Consider the following 21,268-nt stretch of genomic DNA (forward strand, 5'->3'; position numbering starts at 1 on the left):
CCTAACGGGGCGGGCGAGAGGGGAAGCCCGCGGCGTGGCCCAGCCATCCACAGGCAGTTGGTGCGCCCGCCCTGCTGCCTGCAGGGCAGGCAAGGATGAAGCCAGCAGCTCGGCTTGTGGAGCCGCAGTGCAAGGGCAGAAGAGCCGCATGCGGCTCTCGAGCCGCAGGTTCCCTACCCCTGATCTAGTGGAACAGATCTCTTATTTGTCCTTTTCTGTTGTTCTCACCTACTTTTGTTCTTTTTTTCTCTATGTGCCAGTGACTGGAATGCTGCATTAAGCCTTTGATTCACTTTTTTTTACTTCTGCTTCTCATCTATCTTTAGCAATTTAAAGAGCTTCATCAGTCAGCCTTAGACCTTGGTTGCTGCTTTAGTGATCGATTCTCCATCTCATATTTCTGCTGTCAAAGATCTTTGAAACGAAAATAAGAAACAGTGGAATTCTAAGTTACATCCAGCTAAAACCAGCGAAGTCATTGGGTTTAAGAAACCAGAAAACAGTGTCTAAGGATATTTATTCACTAGGAAAATTGCTTTAGTGGGACTTAATTAGCAGAGCTTAACTAGGACTTTTATCCTAGGACGTTCCAGAGTCCAGGTGAGAAACGCATAATGAAACTTTTATTTCCTAATCATGTGCGCGCCCCGCCCCGCCCCGCCCCTTTGGATCTGGGTTTGGATGTGAAGATATAGAGCTCCGTTTACGATTGCGCTGTGCATTACCAAAAAGGAAAAGAAGTCACGAAATGAAGGGGGCTGCGGAGAAAGCGTAGAGAAGCGAAAAGGGTAGAAGTCAAAGCAGAAGATTGCCTCTTCCCTTAGTCAAACAGTACGGCTGACCCTGAAATTTTGCTTCTCCCGCCCCGTTTCGACTGGGCTGTGCCAGATGAAACGAGGAGGCGGTACCTCCTTGTTAGATTAGTCGGTTCCCCGAGCTCTGCGCTCCGCCCTACGGGGCCGTCGACCCGGATGCGCTTTGCTTTCCCCGGCCTGCCTATGTGAGGCGACGGTGCCGCCGACAGTAATAGTAGAGGGGCGGCCAGCAGCGGGGGAGGCGGGACTGAAGATGGCCGAGTCCCCAGAGGAGGTAGCCGTGCTGGTGCAGCGGGTGGTGAAGGACATCAACAACGCCTTCAAGCGCAACCCGCACATGTGAGTGAATGAGCGCGCGGAAGAGCGAGAGGGGGGCAGCGCGTTCTGGAACGCCGCGGGTCTCTCTCGGTCTTCCTGTCTCGTGCGGACGCCCGTCCCTGCGGACAGGAGCAGCAGAGATCGGCAAGGAGGCGGGATCTGACCGTTCCCGGGCTAGGCGCTGCAAAGTTGCAGGGTCGGTGACTGCACCAGTCATCCCGTTTCCACAATCTCAACATGAAAGTAACTTTTTACGAGGGAGCGGGGAAATCTGGCAGTGCTACTGAATTGCAAAAAGGAAAGTAAGCCTGTAGATAGTGTAAGCATATCTATCTTTATTGAGAAGGGGGGCTTACTGTCCAGAGGAGGTTTGCAGCCTTCATTTATTACAATTTTATAAGATAACGAGGAGTCGCACAAAAGAACCAAAGCACAGTATATCACACATTAGCTTATTAGCTTATTATTTCAAGCTCACAAAGGCTTTTTAAGTCTTTGGAACTGTGTGTGAAGGGTTTCCCTGCAAGCTTCAGTTTCCTATTGTTAGAGACAGAATAGGCATGTGCTAATCATTTTTTAGCTATGTGACATTGCTGTGTAGACAGCCTTTCTTTGAAATGGTTGCTTTGAATGCCAGGGCAAGGAATATAATAATCATGAGTATCCTAAAATTCTCTATTAGAAGTTTTTTGGAGATCTGAGAACAGATCCCACAGCACCATAATGAACCATTAATTAATTGCCCGGAATTAATTGCCGGGATGTGATGGTACATTTTGGTCCAAATACAAAAGTAGTAAGAGAGGAACTTTAGAAAAAAATTCTAGGTGGTTCATCTTGTTGTTGGCTGGGAATGATTTGTCAGAGGCTGCACTGCTTTGAATAGGTCTTCAACAACAAACTTCTGGTTGTAGTAGAAAGTGCTGTCAAGTCGCAGTTGACTTATGGCGACCTTGTAGGGTTTCGAGGCAAGAGATGTTGGAAGGTGGTTGCCATTGTCTGCCTCTCTGTGAGCTGAGGGAATTCTGAGAGAACTGTCCAAGGTCTGCCAGCAGACTTAATGTGGAGGAGTGGGGACTCAAACTCTGTTCTTAAGATTAGAGTCTGCCTCTCTTAGCCACTACACCAGACTCTCAACAAACTTATTAGATGCTTACTTAAAAGAATGAACAGTGGGCTTAGAGTGGAGTAACTCACAGGACTTCACTGTAAGTAGGCTGTTTTAAAGTATTGTATATTCTTTAAAAATCAGCTGTTTTACTTTCTGAGGTCAGGTAAATATTCAGTATGCTTTTATAATTGAAACAAAGAAACAACCCTTTTTCTATCCCATTTGTGCTGTTATTTTACTTTAATTTCTTTTTCTAGTTACTTAATTCCACTACATATGTTACAGGTAATATGAATTTCTGTTTCTCTGTTGGCTATTTCCATTGTGTTGGCTAGGATGCTTGTAGAATGGAGATACATTTTTGAAAGTAGGAAGAACAAGCATATAATGTGTATCTTTGATTGGCAGACCATGTAACATTCGTCTTCAACTGCTATGGAGCTTGCTGCACAAAATACAGTAGACAGGCTGGAACTATAAAGCATGAATTAGCCCTGAGAGCTATGTTTCGTTTTAATGTATATGCATCTCTTAGATATTACCATAAGTTATAAGACTTTAATAGCTTTTGCAGTTTGGTTGAATAGGATTTAAGTTACCACTTTGCCACAAAGTGAGAAATTGGAATAATGACCAGAAAATTCCGTTCTGAGTTTCTTAGAAGTACATTGACACAGTCACTTTCTGGAGTCTCTTGAAAGTGGAGAATTCCTCTTGTGTCGACCATTACTAGACTGGAGCTTGAGAAAGCATGAGATAAGCATGGCAAAGGACACCTTGAATACACTCTGATATTCTACTACTATGCTTTCAGTGACTTCTTAGACAAGATTTTCATCAAACATTAGCATCAAAAATAGTAATTCTACCCTGAGTAGCCTAAGTTGGCCTAAACTTGTCAGGGCTTGGAAGCTAAGCAGGGTCGACCATGATCAGCACTTGGACAGGGGACCACCAAGGAAGACTCAGATAGCTACGCAGAGAAAGACAATGGCTAGTTCATCTCTTGCCTTGAATGCCTCATGGTTGGGGTAGCTGTGAGTCTGATGTGATTTGACAGCACTTTTTTAAGTTCTTCCATGTAGTTATCAAAAGAATGCACTTGCTAAAAGCAGGGTTAGATTAATTCTAGTTTCTGTGCAAAAATAGTAAATGTAATGAATGCTTTCCTTTGACATAATATGACATAGCTGTGATATTCAGGGAGCTATTTAAATATTATTGTATTAGAAATACAGTACTAGTCATTTGTGTTTTATTGTGTAGTTTTTATGAAAATATATATCCTCAACTTTAACAGAAAGTGTATATTTATGGTTGGTGGGAAAGTAATATAAATGGAATTAGCATTTGATTGTGATGATGTGCAAGTACTATGAGAGGGAAAATTCCAGAAATATTCCTGTTAGGAAAGATGATAAAGACTACAGAAGTTATTTCCTGTGCTTCACTCAGAGGTAGAGTTTCCTGAACTCGTGAGTTTTTCACTGAGAGCAGAAATCATCCTGAAAGAACACAGGGAAGTGGCAGAAATGACATTTACAGAGAACTGTTTTGTAGATTGAGATCAAATATAGCTATGCTCTTTGTCCATCAGGGAAAGATGCTGATGGGATCAAGGAAGCTTCTGCTCAGTTTCTTTTCAGTAGTTCATGAGTTGCTTCACACATTACACAGAGACAGATACACATTTTATCACTGCTTGTGCACACCACAAGGATCCACAGCCAGTCAGGTTCCTGATAGATGTGATAAACAAAGTCAGTGGCCTTAAGAAGGCAACTGCTTTGAAGCACTATTTCCCCATTGAATGTCATTGTTTCTTCCACTGGATTTTCCCTTGCTTTCAAGTACTGCTTTAATCTCTTTAAGGGAAGGTAACTTTTTAATTCCTATTTCTGAAGCATTAATAAATTAAACATTAAGCTCATATTTTTGACATGTTTTGCTCATTTGTGTTTTTTTCTAACTAAAGTAGGGCAAATGCTGTTCTATTTTTGAATATCTTACTTTGTTGAATTCAGTATGCAAAATGTTCTAGCCCCACCTTAGCACAGATATGATGTTTTTCCCCTAAAGTTACTTGTGTAGAGATGTGACTATTCATGTGCATGTGTTTATTATCAGTGGGATGGTCACTCCAGAAGTCCTTCTAATCTGAAGAGGGAATGAGTGATAACATTTATGCCCTTCCATAGTTTGATACCTGCTCTTTCTAAGTTGCTTGTTGATGCTGCAGGCCACTTTTGCAGCACGGTTTTAATTTTTGAATTAACAGATATGAATAATCACCATTGGGAATGGAACTTGTCTTCCAAAATTAAACCAAGAAGAACTATTCTTGCTGCTTCAAGTCTAGTTGGAAGGCAGAGAAAGCTGCCACTTGTCTCTGTTGTGGCAAAGATATTTGAGCAGAGGCATAGACCAGAGTCTTAATAATGTGACTAGTGTAGATTGTTATCTTTCCATGGAAAGAGAACTAATGTGTCTCAGGCTGGGGGCATATATTTGCTTTATAGTCCTAAACAAGATGCCATTGACTTTAGTTACTCAACAGGTTCATAGGTTCATTTTTCCCAGCCTCTTTCACCCTGCAGTCTGCAGTTCACAAAAAGTCATTTTTTACCAAGAGTCTCAAATCCTAGACACCTTTAACAATCAATAACTGTTTACTTTGTGGTACACCGGAGCAACTGTTTCACAATGGCTGGTTATGAATAAGGTTTCTGCTGCATGATGATCAGTCATCATGCATCATGCAAGATTCCTTGTACGGAGGCATTTCCTGTAGTTCCACTTTCATTTTTCATTCTCTCTGCGGCAAGCGAGACCACTTGAAGCATAACTTTTAATTTTCTTCACCACCAGAGCAGACAGATTTGCCAGTGAATACAGCTTTGTTCTGGACATCTTTCCCACCGCCATGGCCAGCCTACTTAGCTCCACCCTTCCCACTCTCTCACACTGCATCCAAACATTCCCCCTCCTCCCCCCTTCCATTTTGCTTATTCCTTCAAGTCAAACAAAAGAAGCTCACTCACACTGGCTTAACCATAACACACCAACCTCTGATTCTCATATTGATATATTGAGATATCTGTATAATACTGTGTAGCCTCTCTGTCTTCCAGTAACAGCAGCAGGAAGTGTGCATGTGGAGAGGGGAGGAGAGAGAGAGGCCAGTAATTTCGACATAAGTCCAGTTTAAAGGCTAAGCCAGCAGTCTACTGGTGCAATGAGAGCTGTGCCTTTAAGGATTACTTGATGTGTGAAGGGAACCAGGCCCAGGAGAGTTCTCTGCAGAAAAGCACTGTGGCAGAAGAGAGTGCCTCCTCACATGTAAACAGAGAAATGCGAGCAGACCCCATACAAGCCCACTGCACAGAGAAGAGGCCCTAGGTAAGCATTCCATGCATAATGGGCCAATAAGTATTAGCATCTCTGCCATGCAGTGTGGATTTAGATAAAAGAACTCCCAATCTGTTCTGCTTTGGTTTTGTTCTCAAGTCATCCGCTAGTTACAAGCATGAAGAATTTTACATTCTTGGGTGCTAATTAAATTTAGCGTCTCCCAAGTACTGGTACAAATGATCTGGTTTCTACTTAGAGGCTGCTTGAAATAGCTGTTCCCATGTGGTGAGCCATTTGTGCCTGTGTGAAGCTCCAAACTCTTCACAAATGTCACAAAATCATTTGTGGATAAGCACCACAGTTGCATGTGGACAGAAATGAGGCCTGTATTCTTAATATATTTATACAGTGCCATCAATTTGCAGAATGCAATAAGTCATCTAGAATTTGTCATAATGGAGGGGAAGGAATAATACACAGGAAGAGAATTCACATTCATACTGGTAATATTTGTTTGGAGTTAGTTGCAGTAGGAAGAAGACCCAAGTTAGTTGCAGTAAAGAAGAAGGGTGCAATTACATACCTTCCCACTATGCAGCAGCATCACAGTGTCGTGCAACATACACGTGTTGATTACTGCCTAAACTGAGTCTCCTTACATTTGATTGTGACATAGGCTTGGTCAAAGTGCTGCTACAGTGTAATGTAGATCAGGCTAAAACAACATGACTCAGTTTCCGAAATGAAAAAAATCTCCCCAACTCTACCAGGTTTTTTTCCTGACTGGCCAGTTGTGTGTTTGAGGGGACTGTTATAATTATTCTGCAGTAGAGAATTTTTGCAGACAGAGTTTAGTGTGCTCAAGTCCTGGCATGTCTAAAATTGTTTTGCTCTGTTTGAACAAGTCAGTAAATGAAATATTTTACTCTTTTTGATCAAACTAATGGCTAGTGTAAGATCTTTGTTGTATGTAAACTGGTATATTCCCATGAAAAACTAATGAATAAATGAGCTATAGCTGATAAAGTGCATGTTCCACTTGAATAAAACAAGATCCCTTACAGCCCAATCCAGAACTAAAGGGCAGAGATGGCACCACTTTGGTGCTGTCCCATCCTCTCCCAAGGGCTTTCCTGTGGTGCGGGAAGCCCAAAAATGTAAAAGAAAAAAACACTCACCTCAAAAGCCCACATTTTATTGCATTGTCAATTGTCTTCTCCAAAGGGCTTTCCTGCCACAATAGATATGCCACAAAAAATGTGGCATATCTCTGCTGATGACTCCACCGGTGCACAGAGGCAATCAGGCTCTGGAGGCTGACTAATGTCAGCTCTGTTCCCAGAACATTGGCTGGGAGTGGCATGGGAGCATCAGTGTGAGGCCAGGTGCTGTGACCAACCACCAGTGGATTTGCCCCTTCACCAGGGTAAATGTCTGGGAAGGGCATTTCCACCTGTGTAAGCCTGTGCTGCTCCAGAAGGGGATTCCCCCCCCCCCAATTGGGCTGCCCAACTGAAATTCTGATTCTGTATAATTTACATCCTTACCCTACAGATGTTGCTTACAATAAATCCTTCCAGTTTACTGGAAAATATTTTTCAGGAAGTGAATCCCATTGAACTCAGTGTAACATAACATCCAAGGAAATATAAACTAGGTTTGCAAAAACATCAAAAATCCTTTTTGGTTTGGTTTGCTTATTTCACCTGTAGTCTGCTTGTAGTCACTTGTAGTTCCCACTGAGACTCAAGGTAATTACACAATTAAAGCCAGTGCAATCATAGCAGCGTGCACACAATTAGCAGTGCAATAAAATGGAGTGGCACGTTAAAGTCTTACATACAATAAAATAGTCTAATATGTATAGTAAAACCAAACTGGGTTGTGAAATTAGGAAAACAATACAACAGTGTGGTTTATAGAACTAACAAAGAAATTAAAATGATCTAACATTTCAGACACTAAATATTACCCTGTTCTAGGCCTTGAACAATCAGAGTAGCAAAGTTCAAAGTAGATCCCACTGCATAGGGTTTACTCTCAAATATGTATAGGATTTCAGCCTTAACTGCATAACAGAAAGATACTCTGATTGGTCATTCCAGCCCTCAAAATCTGTCAAAAGATGAGGGAAGAGAATATAGTAAACAAAATTGATTGGAGGGATCAGGAGAGAAACTGGCATGTTTAACTTACGAAGCATGTCATGTATGCATAAAATAGTTGTCCAGTTGTATTGTTTGTTGTCTTTTTGTTTTAAAGAGATGAAATTGGATTAATCCCCTGCCCAGAAGCCAGATATAACCGAAGCCCTATAGTCCTGGTAGAAAACAAACTTGGAGTGGAAAGCTGGTGCGTCAAGTTTCTTTTGCCTTACGTTCATAATAAGCTTCTTCACTATAGACAACGAAAGCAATGGCTGAACAAAGAAGGTATGTTACCTCAGGAAATGCTTTGTACTTCAGTTTTAATTTTAATTGAAACTGTATAGTCTTAACTGTTTATTAATACTTTTTATTTTAATGTTAAGAATGCCTAGATAAGGGGAAACTATTGAACTAGTGTCATTCAAGTATATGTCTGTGTATATTTAAAGATAGAGTTTGTGCTCTGTTGCTTTCAAGTGGCGTAGAGATTGATTTTAGCTGACCATCTTTAGAAAGGATGTTACCCCCTCTTCTTCAGAGGCACAAAAATGTGGAAAACAGTATATTAAGCTATTTGAAAATTGGCAAAGGACTCATAAGCTGCCGTAATTATTACACTTAATAGAAAGCACTCCCAGGCCATATCCCCACTGATGATTAAATGTGTGATACTCATGCGAAATATCCAAGTTTTGTGCAGAACTCCCCACCACTTTCCTGCCTATCACAGTTCTGGTGGTCCTTGTCCGCCTTATCACGGGTTTTTCCCGGACCTGGATGGATGTACACCTTTCTAAAAAAGCCATGGTGGATCCAGATTGGAAGGGAGGATTGGGGGGTTGAATTTCCCGCCATTGAGAGTGATGTGGATCCTCCCATCCAATCAGGGCACAGTGGGCTGTGTGCGATGCATGCGCAGCCCTTTTTAAAATTTTGCATCCACGGAGGCGACGTGGACACCGAGCAACGTGGGGCCGTTTTGTTGACTTCTTTACCAAGTATAAGGCAGAACTAAACATCGTGCCCATGCAACTGCATGGGCATGAAAGGTTGGAGCCATGCAGAAACGGAGCTTTGCTTAAACAAGCCGCTCCACTGTTTTCTCTCCAAGTCAACTCGCACATGCGTATGCTGATGTGGCTCCGCAATTTTAAAAAAAATTCACAACAGCGAATCAAGATAGCTGCTGAGCAGATCACGCGTTCGATCGCATGATAGTGGGGATTCCTGCATTGCTGCTGCCTTGCTCAAAAGCAGGATAGTTTGCTAGACACAAGCTGCGGTGGGGAGCACGAAACCGTAATGAAAAGGTGCTGATTCTTTTGAAGCCTGGTTGTATCTAGATTCATTTTCTCAGTGGGGATTCCACCACAGTTAAACCTTTAGAATAGGATTATAAGATTCTATAGAGTTCAGCTTTAGGCAAAGTATGATGTTTTCTTCATGCAGATACTTTTGGAACAGTGTGACTTAATAACAACATTTATAAGGGTGTGCCAGGGAACTGAGCTAGTGCAGAATTGGAAAAATCCTTGTATGCCTCATGAATATAAATCCTTTGAATATAAATGTTATCCCTCAGCAAAGACTGGCTTCTAGGAACTGGAAACATCACACAGTTCCTTTAATAGTTTGATAAAAAGACTACAGGCCAAATCAGCTTCAGTAAAATAATTGTGATTTCTGTCATGGACATCAGTAACAGATTTATGTCACTCAGTAGCTAAAGAGAACTTGAGTCGTTGCAACAGTCCTTTGATCATTGTATTTTGTGTGAAATGTTTTGTGGTAGACTGCTTGTATGTAAGCTGACTAAGGCACACTTGCACAGCATCACTATCTGTACTAGTAAAGACACACATGATCTGGTAACAGACTGCAATCATCTAGACCTGCAATCATCTACAATTCCCATCAGCCCCTGTCAGCATGGCCAGTTGGAGAGCCGCATCTGGAAAGCCGCAGGTTGCAGACCCCTGATCTAGACTGCTGCAGGGCACCAGACCCAAATGAAGATCAAACACATGTAGCATGCATAAGTTGTATACTCATTAAAGCACTCATGGAGCTTTATTGTAAATGGGCTCTGGTTCTGTTCTTCATGGCAGTGAGCTCTGGTTCTGTTCTTCATGGCAGACCTCAGTGTATCATACAACCATGTATGCCCTTTTACCAACCAATATCTTACCTATTTTGGTGTACTTTTTTAATCAATGCAAGCAGTGTGATACTATGATTTTGGACCTTTGGTAGAACATCTTTGGTGTAAGATTATTCAAAAAACTCTTCTGATTTCTACGTCAAAGAAGAAGAAGAGTTGGATTTATATCCCCTCTTTCTCTCCTATAGGAGACTCAAAAGGGGCTTACAAACTCCGTGCTCTTCCCCCCTCACAACAAACACCCTGTGAGGTAGGTGGGGCTGAGAGAGCTCAGAAGAACTGTGACTAGCCCAAGGTCACCCAGCTGGCATATGTTGGAATGTACAGGCTAATCTGAATTCCCCAGATAAGCCTCCACAGCTCAGGCAGCAGACCGGGGAATCAAATTTAGTTCCTCCAGATTAGAGTACATCTGCTCTTAACCACTGTGCCACTGCTGCACCACCTAGGTATAAGCTAGGTTGGTACTGAAGTTAAAGAAAGTTAAAGTTAGAGAGGGTTTTTTGTTTAGGTTAAGAAAGCCATTGTGGAATGTATATTCTGAATGACCACTAAAGTGTTTAAGTAGAAAGGCAATTTATACAGAAGAACATCTCTGTGAGAAAAACTTGTCTGTAAAGTACCTCTTAGGAATAGAATGCCAGTTACGGTGGTACAACATGGCAGAAAATAAACAATCCCTGTTTTGCAGACTGCATTGTGCAATAGAAAGGAAATCATCGGGTTATATTGAAAATGAATCAGTTGGATTGTTTGAGAAGATTTCAACTTTCAATTAGCCAGTCATTCCCTCTGATTGTAGCTTTTTTCAGATGATTCACTGGACTAAAGACTTTTTAGACTGGGTCTAAAGAAATAATCCTAATGTCTCTAAAACATGTAGGATTTGCAGCATGAAATAACTTATGTGGGTGACCACAGAAGTTTTGTTTATGGACCAGCTTTAATGGCTAAGACTATAATCCTTTGTGCATTTATTAGGATTTACTTCCACATGTGTCTGGGTTAACTTATTGAATTTAATTATTACCTCCTCTTCTTCCTGAAATCAACCCCTGTTGTAAACATTATGTACGTTGTATGCAATTTTGAAAAGAAACATCTATCTCAAGTTATGTGAAGAACCATAACCCTGTAGAGATTGGAGTTTGCATGCAGAAAATCTAGAGTTCAGTACCAGGTATCTCCTTCTAAAAGGATCTCAGATTGTAGTACTAGGAAAAATCTCCACTTAAGGTTTGAAGACCTTGTGTCAGCTGAAACAAGAAAGTTCTTGCAAAATGGGCGAAAGGACTGATTCTGTTTAAAGCAGCCCTTTCATGTATTCACCAACATCAATCATTTACTCTTTCTATATATGTGTATATACGCCTCTGCGGCATGTCCAGACATCTAATCTGATGGACTCTGGAAACTGCCTCACTAAGTCAGGTTTTGTTAAGGATGGAGCTCTGATGTAGGTTATACCTGCAGTTCGCTTTTGAAATTGGCTGCCATTTTGGCAGAAAAGTAGCATTTCCCAGTGTTCAATTTGAAGTTCACTTTAGAGATCTTCTGACATTTAGAAACCAGTAGATACTTTGTGCAAGTGGTAGAATATTCCAAATTAAACAAAATCCTCCTCTTCCTGCTCTAGCCTGGAATAGTCAGACGCATATATAAATTCTCCATAGACCAGATTACATAAATAATGCCTTGACAAATTTAATTTGGTTACGGAAGTCACTCCCAAAATTTAGGAGCCTTGTGGTTATGTATAGCCAAATTTTCTAATTCTTACTTCCACAAAATGCTTGGTGCCACAATAAAATCCTTAAACAGCTGAATCCCTGGAATTGGTCAGTCCCTGACATAAAGTAATTATGATTGGAACGTTTAGATTTCTTGATATTGACACCTTTACATCAACATTTAATGTATTTTATCTAAAGCCAAACTATTTGATGCATATTTGCAGGAAATATTGGTACTAAAATTATGTAGAGTTGTCTTAAGCATGTTAACACAGTTGACAACTATAAAAGTATTACTTGGTTTTATTGTCAGATGTTCCATACTTCTGCAGTGTTATATTTTGCCAAAAGAGAGGGAGAGATACAGCTGAATATTATCAGTTCTTCATGCCGTCCTAATCCTAACCACATTTCATTCCATTTAATGGAATTGTTCAGTGCAACTGAAGGCCAAACTAGATGACACACTGGCTGCCATCAGCCCTTCTGACAAACTCCAATGGAAATGAGAGCTAGTTGCCATGATTGCATAACTTCCCTCCTTTTTTCGGTTTTCTCACATGTAGGAAAGGATTTCTGATTTGAAACAAATCCAGTTTTCCATAGTAAATGCATGCAGGTGTTTCAAGGAGTAATACAAACTCCAATTCATCTGGGTGCCTGCATCTTTACATTTGAGAAGACAAGTGGTTGTTTCAAACCAGAAATGCTTAATCATACCCCATATAAAAAGGGGCATATTGACTTAGTTTACAGCATCAAACGCTGCCCTATAGCAAGTGGTTGGGACCATTTTGATCACAAGCTCCTAAAAAGCAATCATTTTTGGTTTCTACTTGGAAGGACCTACTGCTAATGCACATGCATGAAGAGCAGGAGTGTCACACCTCCCACCTCTCTTTGCCTACAGACTGAAAGGAGCAGTAGAATGGTGAGCACACATGGTGCAGAGGATTTCATTTATCACAGGCAGGTGTCGTGTCACATGACTGAGGGGTCATATCACCAATGTCATGTTCTTTCTGATTAACTGCTTAATGATTTCCATGATTCCACTTCTGGTTTAAAGGCGATTCCAAGTCTGGAAAGGCTGAAAAGCTGTGCCCTATATTGTTCACAGGCCGCATCATGGGATTCCATTCCATCTGATATTCAAAATAAATCACAATACATATTCACTAAAGGATGCATAGTTAGTGGTATTGTTGTCTTTAAATATTAACTAGTCATTGTGGTTCCTGTGGGTGCCATGGTGACCACTGACACCATTCCTGGAGCCTGCCAGATGCTCTTAGACAATGGGCAGGGCCCAATGGGGCTTTTGCCCAACAAGGCTGGCCATTGGAGGCTTGATTGACTGCAGAGATATGTGAAAATGTTACTTTTGCAGCAGCTGCCACTGTAACATAAGGATCTTCTTAGTATGATTGAAAGTGAGCTGTGGCAGCCTTTTTGTTATTGGTTCCACTGCCTGCAGCAGTTGATTTGTGGCATTTATCTGAGTGACTCCACCTATCCTGCTGTGGCAGCCTGCCAGAGGTATGCTTAAATAGGTTTTGCACCCCTGCTCTAAAATATCAATCAACTTAAAAGTCCAAGTAAACATTGCCTTTGTATTGCTTGCAACCATCTGTCAAGCGTTCTTACATAGTGCTTGGATTTAAATTTTTATGCTGTAACTTTTACTAAAAGATGTAATGTGACAAAAGTAACTTTTATTAAATATGGAGGATGGTGTTCTTATATGCCCCAAGAATCATCTTCAGAATTTTGAGTATGTGTGACATTTTCTTGCATTTTAAATTAGTTTGCCAAAGGATTCGTGTTTGGTTTGTTACTATTTTAACTTGTTATTGAGGCTGTTGACTACATTAATAAATTATAAAGACCTTTCTATAATTTTTTCTAAGCTTTAGTCATGTAAATTGACGCAGTTTTGAGCCATATAAATCAACTGATCTATATAAAGAGGTAATAGATGGTTCTGGCACAGAATTCTGCTTTCTAGTGGCATCTGATAGTTAATTATGTTTACCTGGCAAATTCCCACAGCAAGCAGGGACATTTTCATCCGCAACAGATAGCAGACATTGAATTTGCTTGTGAAACAGAATATGGAAAATCTCCAAGAAGAACAGTTTCCACATTTAAGCATTTTCCATGTTCCTTTTATGTGGCAACATGCACATTGACTGTGGAGCTTCCACATGGGAGTTTTCTGCTCACTTTCTTCTGTCATCTCCTGTCACCCACCATTTTCCTTGCATGTTTCCCAACTAACGCACTGGTGCTTTTAAAAAAAAAATCAGTAACTGCTGTGGTACTTTACCAACTACCAATTTTTAAGGCCCTCACAAAAGCCCTACAGTGGCATGAGAAGGAAAATGGCAGCCAGGAGGGCTGACAGCTGGAAAATAACTCCACTATGGAGTTTGTGCTCCTTCCCATCTAGACTATAGCAAACTAGGAAGACTGTAATGGCATAGCATTTCATGTGTGCTAAAATTTAGATTTTTTGAATATTAAAATTTTAACAGTGTGCTGTAAAGGGAGTGTATTCTACTGAGTTGCCATGTTTCAAAAGTTTTAAATAGCAGTTTTCAATCGAAGTATAAATTTATTTGAATATTAGCCACATTAAGCGTATTTTATTTAAATGTTTCCCAAACAAAAGTTTGAGTTCATCTATTTTTAGCTTTTGAAAAATATTTGAGCTTGTAAAATTAATGTGATTTCTAGGAAGTTCTTAACTCTGTTTAAAAAATAAAATTAGATCAATATTTTGTTAGATCCTAGCCAGAAAATGTTCTAATTCATAGTTTCTCTGGAAAATCCACATCAATTACGCATTGGATGGCTGCTATTACCCAGGCTGTTGGCATAATAATGATGGCCAAATTTAAGATTAAAGTTGGCATGTAATCTTAAGCATTCTTTCTGGAGAGCAAATGTTATGGAATATAATGGGACATTTCTGAGAACAGTTGTGAGTGGTTGGGCTATAAATCTAGGTCAAGTATGTGATGAATTGATTTTTTCCTTTCCTTAAAAGAATTTCCATTTGAGTTCATGGCAAATTGGGACAAATAACAAGAGTGCCAGCCCTCATGGAAATGAGAGACGGTTGCACAGAAAATCACTGGTCAGTCTGAACTACTAGTTGCTAGGTTGTGCTCATGTTTGAACTGCTGTCTTGCAGACTCTTCCTTATGTTTGTGTTCATTTCACAAAATTTGCATGCCACCTTTCTTACATGGGCCACCAAGGTTTAGGATAACCATTTAAAATTTAGATAATTTAAAACCACTAATATTGTACCCTCCCAAATACACATCACCCAAACAATTATTCAGCTGTAGACCCCCAGACTATGTATGGTTCTATGCCTTTAAGGACATGTAGCCAGAACCAGCAATACCTTAAATCTCAGGTCAGACCTTCTGCCCACCGATAGTGCTTCCAACTTGTTGGGATTAAGTTTGAGTTTATTAGTCCCCATCCACTCCAAACAGCCTAAAGTCCAGTGATGTAGGTATAGTTTTTTTATGGGGGGTTCGGGGACGTGGCCCCACCTCCCCAAGCCCTGCCCCTGGCCTCAGTGCTTATGAAAGCAGCTCTCTGAGGCCAGAGATGGCACACTCCCCTGCCCCACCGGCTGTGCTCCCAGCCGGCAGCCAGCAGTCCCTTCTGCCCTCCCCTCCAGGCAGAGGCATAGCTAGGAAAAATGGAGCCCGGTGCAAATTCTGAGTTTTGCCCCCCCCCCCCCCCATGGGCGGCCACTGTGATGCTGGAATTCACCCGCAAACAGCATCACTTTCAATGGTGTTTAAACTAGGGATCCCAGATTCTTCTTTTAAATCCACCTTAAAGGGACAATCTGGGATCCCCAGTTAAAACAACATTGAAAGTGATGCTGTTTTGGGGTGGATTATCCCCCACCCTGAAACAGCATCACTTTCAATATTTAAACTGGGGACCTCAGATTCTCCCTTTAAATCCATGCTGAAGGGGATGGATTTATGAGGAGAAAGGTGTAGCCCCCATCTTCTATTAGCTTCCGTTGGAAACAATGAGGAATGGGGGCACCCCCTTTGGGAGTTCATAACTTTGGACCCTCTGAACCAAAGCTCACCAAACCTGGGTGGTATCATCAGGAGAGTCTCCCAACAAATCCCTGAAATTTTGGTGCTGCTAGACTAAAAACTGAGCCCCCTGCAGGCCAAAATCAAAAACCCTAAAACATACAAAAAACACAAATGGGGCGGAGCTTCTGACATGTAATGGGGTTTTTGAATCCAAGAAAAAAACCCTTACCTACATCCTTGCTAAAATCTAAATATTCATAGTTTCTTCACCCTCCCTGGGACCAGTCAGAAGCACTAGATAGAGCTTAGTATCATCTGAATATTTGTGACAGCCCAGCCCAAATCTCCAGATGACCTCATCTAGAGTTTTATAGCTCTGCTGTTCATATCAGTTGTAATTCTGAACCTATCCATCATGAGTATGAAAATAATGTTTAAAATTTTATTTGTCTGATAGGAAGTGCTCCTGGCCAGCCTCTTGCTGCTCAGCTCTGCTCTCTTTTGCTGCCTGGCAAGGCAGGACCTGGCGGAGAAAATGCCCAGGGCCCAGCAGCAGTGACAGCAGCTCAGGGAGGGAAAGCTTTCTCAGCATGAAAGCTAAGACTCCATCTTTTCCAGCAAGGTCCCCAATCTTTCCCCGGGGGGCAATTGAACCTTTCAGGCTGTCTCCAAGATCAATAAATCGGGGGGGGGGGGGGGCTAGGTAGGCACTAGGATCCAAGTGGAGCATTCTAAAACAAAGAAGGTTCAGGATGTGGATGAATGTACAACTCTACTTTAATCTTTTGGTGGAAAAGGGTATAGTTTTCTTTAATTCCCCAGATTACAAAATTAACAGCAAAAATAACAGCAATAAACTGAGACTGAATAGAACTCCCAAACCATATGAATCCTAGGTGGACTTCTTAGAAGGATAATAAACAAATTAATAACTTTCTCCCACTCTTAGCATTTTATTTATCTGTTGCAAGAGAAACTCCCAAGGCCAAGAAATTTGTGGCTGGAAAAGAGAATATCATCAGTATCATGAAAAATGTTACTGGCAGGTTAGCTTGAAACAAAAAATTATAACAGTAAGTGTCACAGGGAGAGGCTTGAAGAGTTAAGAAATATTATCTTCTATAATGTTTGCATTTCTTTTTCTATCCTTTTCAGAATTGATAGATATCACGTGTACACTGCTGCTACTAAATCCAGACTTTACTACTGCTTGGAATGTCAGGTATGGCTGATTCAGCAATTGGAGATTATTTATTTATTTATTGTTTGGACTTTTATACCGCCCCATCCCCAAGGGGCTCTGGGCGGTGTACAACATAAAATATAAATATAAATAAATTACTAAAACCTTTAAAACAGCGATAACAATAATAATAGAGGCGTCCGACCAACCCCACTTTTAAAATTCTCCCCGGAGAGGGGGGGGAGGGCGGCGAGTCCCATTAGATGATAGGCCCAGATGAAAGAGCCAGCGGGGGGGGGGGGGGCACCATTTCAGCGGCTGGTCCCTCCAAAGGCCCGGCGGAACAACAAATTACAGAGCATTCCAGGAACTGTCTGAAGTCTGAATGAACCATATACTTCATTTTAAATTATATTTGCCTGCGTACTTACTAGCTTTTCAAATAAGGTTATTTAGGAAAACTTTTAATGTGATTTCTCACTTTTTCATAGCATTGTCATCCACCATGTGTCATGGTACTGTTTTCAGAGAATGAGCTAAAGCAGTTTTCTGTGTGCTGAGCTTACTGAAGAGGCTTCAGCATTTGGCTTTGTTTACCCAGTGGTTTACAACTTCTTTATTACTAATGCTTATCTCATGTGGCTTAACACTGACACATGGTTCTTTCTAGTTATTTTGAAGTGATTTTGTATGCTAGGGGGGACCAAAAATAATCAGGAAAAAGACAGGTCCACACCAGCAGTGTGAGGAAGAATCAGAATCATTTCCCTGAAATGTGGTCAGTGAAAATAATATTTCATGAATGATCATCTAAATATTGGCATTCACCAGATCTTCTGGACTTTAGCAATTACTTAAGAACATAAGAACATAAGAACATAAGAACTAGCCTGCTGGATCAGACCAGAGTCCATCTAGTCCAGCATTCTGCTACTCGCAGTGGCCCACCAGGTGCCTTTGGGAGCTCACATGCAGGATGTGAAAGCAATGGCCTTCTGCTGCTGCTGCTGCTCCTGAGCACCTGGTCTGCTAAGGCATTTGCAATCTCAGATCAAGGAGGATCAAGATTGGTAGCCATAGATCGACTTCTCCTCCATAAATCTGTCCAAGCCCTTTTTAAAGCTATCCAGGTTAGTGGCCATCACCACCTCCTGTGGCAGCATATTCCAAACACCAATCACACGTTGCGTGAAGAAGTGTTTCCTTTTATTAGTCCTAATTCTTCCCCCCAGCATTTTCAATGAATGCCCCCTGGTTCTAGTATTGTGAGAAAGAGAGAAAATTTTCTCTCTGTCAACATTTTCTACCCCATGCATAATTTTATAGACTTCAATCATATCCCCCCTCAGCCGCCTCCTCTCCAAACTAAAGAGTCCCAAACGCTGCAGCCTCTCCTCATAAGGAAGGTGCTCCAATCCTTCAATCATCCTCGTTGCCCTTCTCTGCACTTTTTCTATCTCTTCGATATCCTTTTTGAGATGTGGCTACCAGAACTGAATACAGTACTCCAAGTGTGGTCGCACCACTGCTTTATATAAGGGCATGACAATCTTTGCAGTTTTATTATCAACTCCTTTCCTAATGATCCCAGCATAGAGTTTGCCTTTTTCACAGCTGCCATGCATTGAGTTGACATTCCCATGGAACTATCAACTAAGACGCCCAAATCCCTTTCCTGGTCTGTGACTGATAGCACTGACCCCTGTAGTGTGTATGTGAAGTTTGGATTTTTTGCCCCTATGTGCATCACTTTACATTTAGCTACACTGAACTGCATTTGCCATTTCTGAGCCCACTCACCTAATTTATCAAGGTCCACTTGGAGCTCTTCGCAATCCTTTGTGGTTCTTACCACCCTACATAATTTGGTATCATCTGCAAACTTAGCCACCACACTACCCACCCCTACTTCCAGGTCATTTATGAATAAGTTAAAGAGCACTGGTCCCAAAACGGATCCTTGGGGGACACCACTCCTTACATCTCTCCATTGTGAGAACTTCCCATTTATACCCACCCTTTGTTTCCTGTTCCTCAACCAGTTTTTAATCCATAGGAGGACTTCCCCTCTTATTCCTTCATTGCTGAGTTTTCTCAACAGTCTCTGGTGAGGAACTTTGTCAAAAGTTACTGCATTTGCAGTAGGCTTGATTGCAGACATTTATGTAGGAAGAGGAATATAGAGCAAACACAACCTTCTGCAATTCCTTTCTGAATATGAATCTGCTGTAGAGATATCACATGGAAGCAAACAAGTTCTTGGGAATCCTAACTTTTTAAATAGAAGAAAAATCAGCTTGTAACACAGTAACATCAGAGCTAACTCTCTATGCAGGCTGGTGTATTGAGCAAGAAAATGTGGTGAAAATGCTATGACTGAGTTTTTATGTACTGGGAGAGAAGGGAGAGTGTAAAAAAATCATGGCTTCTAATTACATCCTCTCCCCCTCCCCATGTAAACTGTTATTTAGTACTGTACTTCCTATGAGTGACACACAGGCACAAGCCCTTGACTAGAGTTGGAGGGGGGCTGTCTTAGGCTGAAGGCAATAAATCAGCAGAATAGGTCAGTTCTGAGTGTTGATTTACGTTGGTCAGGTCTCCTTATTCCTCCATTTGGTCAGTTAAGGTCATTTCCCCCTCGGCGTCTCCTTAATAAAATCTGTCTAATTTCCATCAACTTGATAGGGTAGTCATCTTGTGAGGCAGTTTGGCCAGTCAGTCTTTAATCTAAAAGATTGTAGCTGTAATATTTGTCAAGTTTGGGCAGAATGCAAGCTTGACATTTTTTTGGGTATAAATGTAAGAAGTATGGACTGAGAATCAAAGAAAGAAGCTAAATTAATGTTTGTAATGTTTACTGGACAATGTGGTCCTTTATTTTAAGAACATTAAGTGTTTATTTAAAAAACTGAAATAAAGTTGCTATCCAAGAGAAGAAATTGTTAAACAGAGATATTAAGTTGAACTAAAGGCATGGTGACAGGAACAACAAAAGTGGGAGGATGAACAAAATTATATTACAATGGAATATAGATTGTTTAATAGTATTGTAATGGTCTATATGTTAAACAAGTAAACTTGCAGCTCATTTTGTAGGCTGCCAGATTTGGCACAAACACTCTTTAAATGATAAGCTGAATCTACACTGAGGTACTCCATAGAAGCTGTAACATTTGAATCTATACTTATTCTGTATTTCGCCATGCTGGTAGTGGGGCAATTTCTGTTTGCCATGACCACTAAAGGAGAAAATGTGAAGGTAAAATATTGGAAGTTGGTATCTAATATGCTAAAGCTGTGGTACCTCTGGGACTTCCATAGTTTCCTTGTCCTTACAATCTTGCTTACATGCTGAGATAGCTGTTAGTGAGTCTTGCTCTTTGAGGTAAGGTAGACATAAACAAGAAATAGGATATTTTTGGTGGTATCTCAGTATCTTTGAACTGACCTTCCCAGGAATCAAATTCAAAGATCCCTGTGATTGCTTTAAAGAAAAATAAAATACTGGGAGATCCAGTTACAGATCTTTCATGCTGCTACATCAGCACTTGAAAAATAGCTTTTTTGCTTTGTTAGATTTAACCACTGGATTCCAGATGGCCTGTGTGCATCAAATAGACTCTGTGGTCCTCATCACAGTATTCATCACAGCCTTTGTATAGGGGCAGCATACCTAAGTATTAGATGGGTAGATTCCTACATAAATTGATTTTATAACTTGGATCATCTTTAAAGAACCCCTATGAGAAGATTAGGGCCAAAACCCCTTTGATTAGCATTGCTACTGATGGGGCTAAATTTAATAGGTATGGTTGCATGATGGTTTTTTATGGTATCAGCCTACTGGTTGAAATTTTTTTTAAAATTGATAATCTCAAAATTTTGCTCCTGTTTCTGATAGGATAGTCATTATGTTTTCTTTTGCCCCTTTAGTAACAATGCTCTTCCTCTGCTGATTGGGGATGGTGGGACATGGGGCAGTTAATACATACATGATTTGTAAGGATTTGACGATATGTCAGATTTGTGAAGGTACTAGATAGAGCCTAAGGTGTAAACAAACCCAAAATGTCAAAACTGTACATCTGTTTTGTTCACTCAGCAGTGTAGGCCTTAGTCATGTTTTTAGAACATGAATAAATTTGGAAATTCTTTATTCTATCTGTCCCCTACATTTCCATTTAAAATAATATTGTGTTGCATTATTTGTTATGCATCTTTCTCTGAACGTAAAGTTGTAGTTCTGTTCAGACGTTTGGGGAGAATTCATATCCGTCCACCCTCTTGCTATCCCCGTTCTATAACCCATGATTCACTTCAGCTGTAATTTTGCATCCTTAGATCATGCCCTGAAAGTGAAA

The 21,268-nt window shown here is 40.8% G+C and overlaps 1 protein-coding gene across 1 annotated transcript in view; it reads left to right on the forward strand.

The window, feature by feature from the left end:
* Positions 1 to 979: 979 nt before the first annotated feature.
* PTAR1 (protein prenyltransferase alpha subunit repeat containing 1) overlaps positions 980 to 21,268 on the forward strand; it is a 34,158-nt gene continuing 13,869 nt past the window's right edge. The window contains exons 1-3 of the mRNA XM_048502728.1: positions 980 to 1,154; positions 7,858 to 8,027; positions 16,877 to 16,943. Of these exons, the coding sequence (XP_048358685.1) occupies positions 1,069 to 1,154; positions 7,858 to 8,027; positions 16,877 to 16,943 (323 nt within the window). The 5' untranslated portion in view covers positions 980 to 1,068. The remainder of the gene's footprint in view (positions 1,155 to 7,857; positions 8,028 to 16,876; positions 16,944 to 21,268) is intronic.

The sequence above is a fragment of the Sphaerodactylus townsendi genome, linkage group LG07 (genome assembly GCF_021028975.2).
Source record: "Sphaerodactylus townsendi isolate TG3544 linkage group LG07, MPM_Stown_v2.3, whole genome shotgun sequence".
Classification (NCBI taxonomy): domain Eukaryota; kingdom Metazoa; phylum Chordata; class Lepidosauria; order Squamata; family Sphaerodactylidae; genus Sphaerodactylus; species Sphaerodactylus townsendi.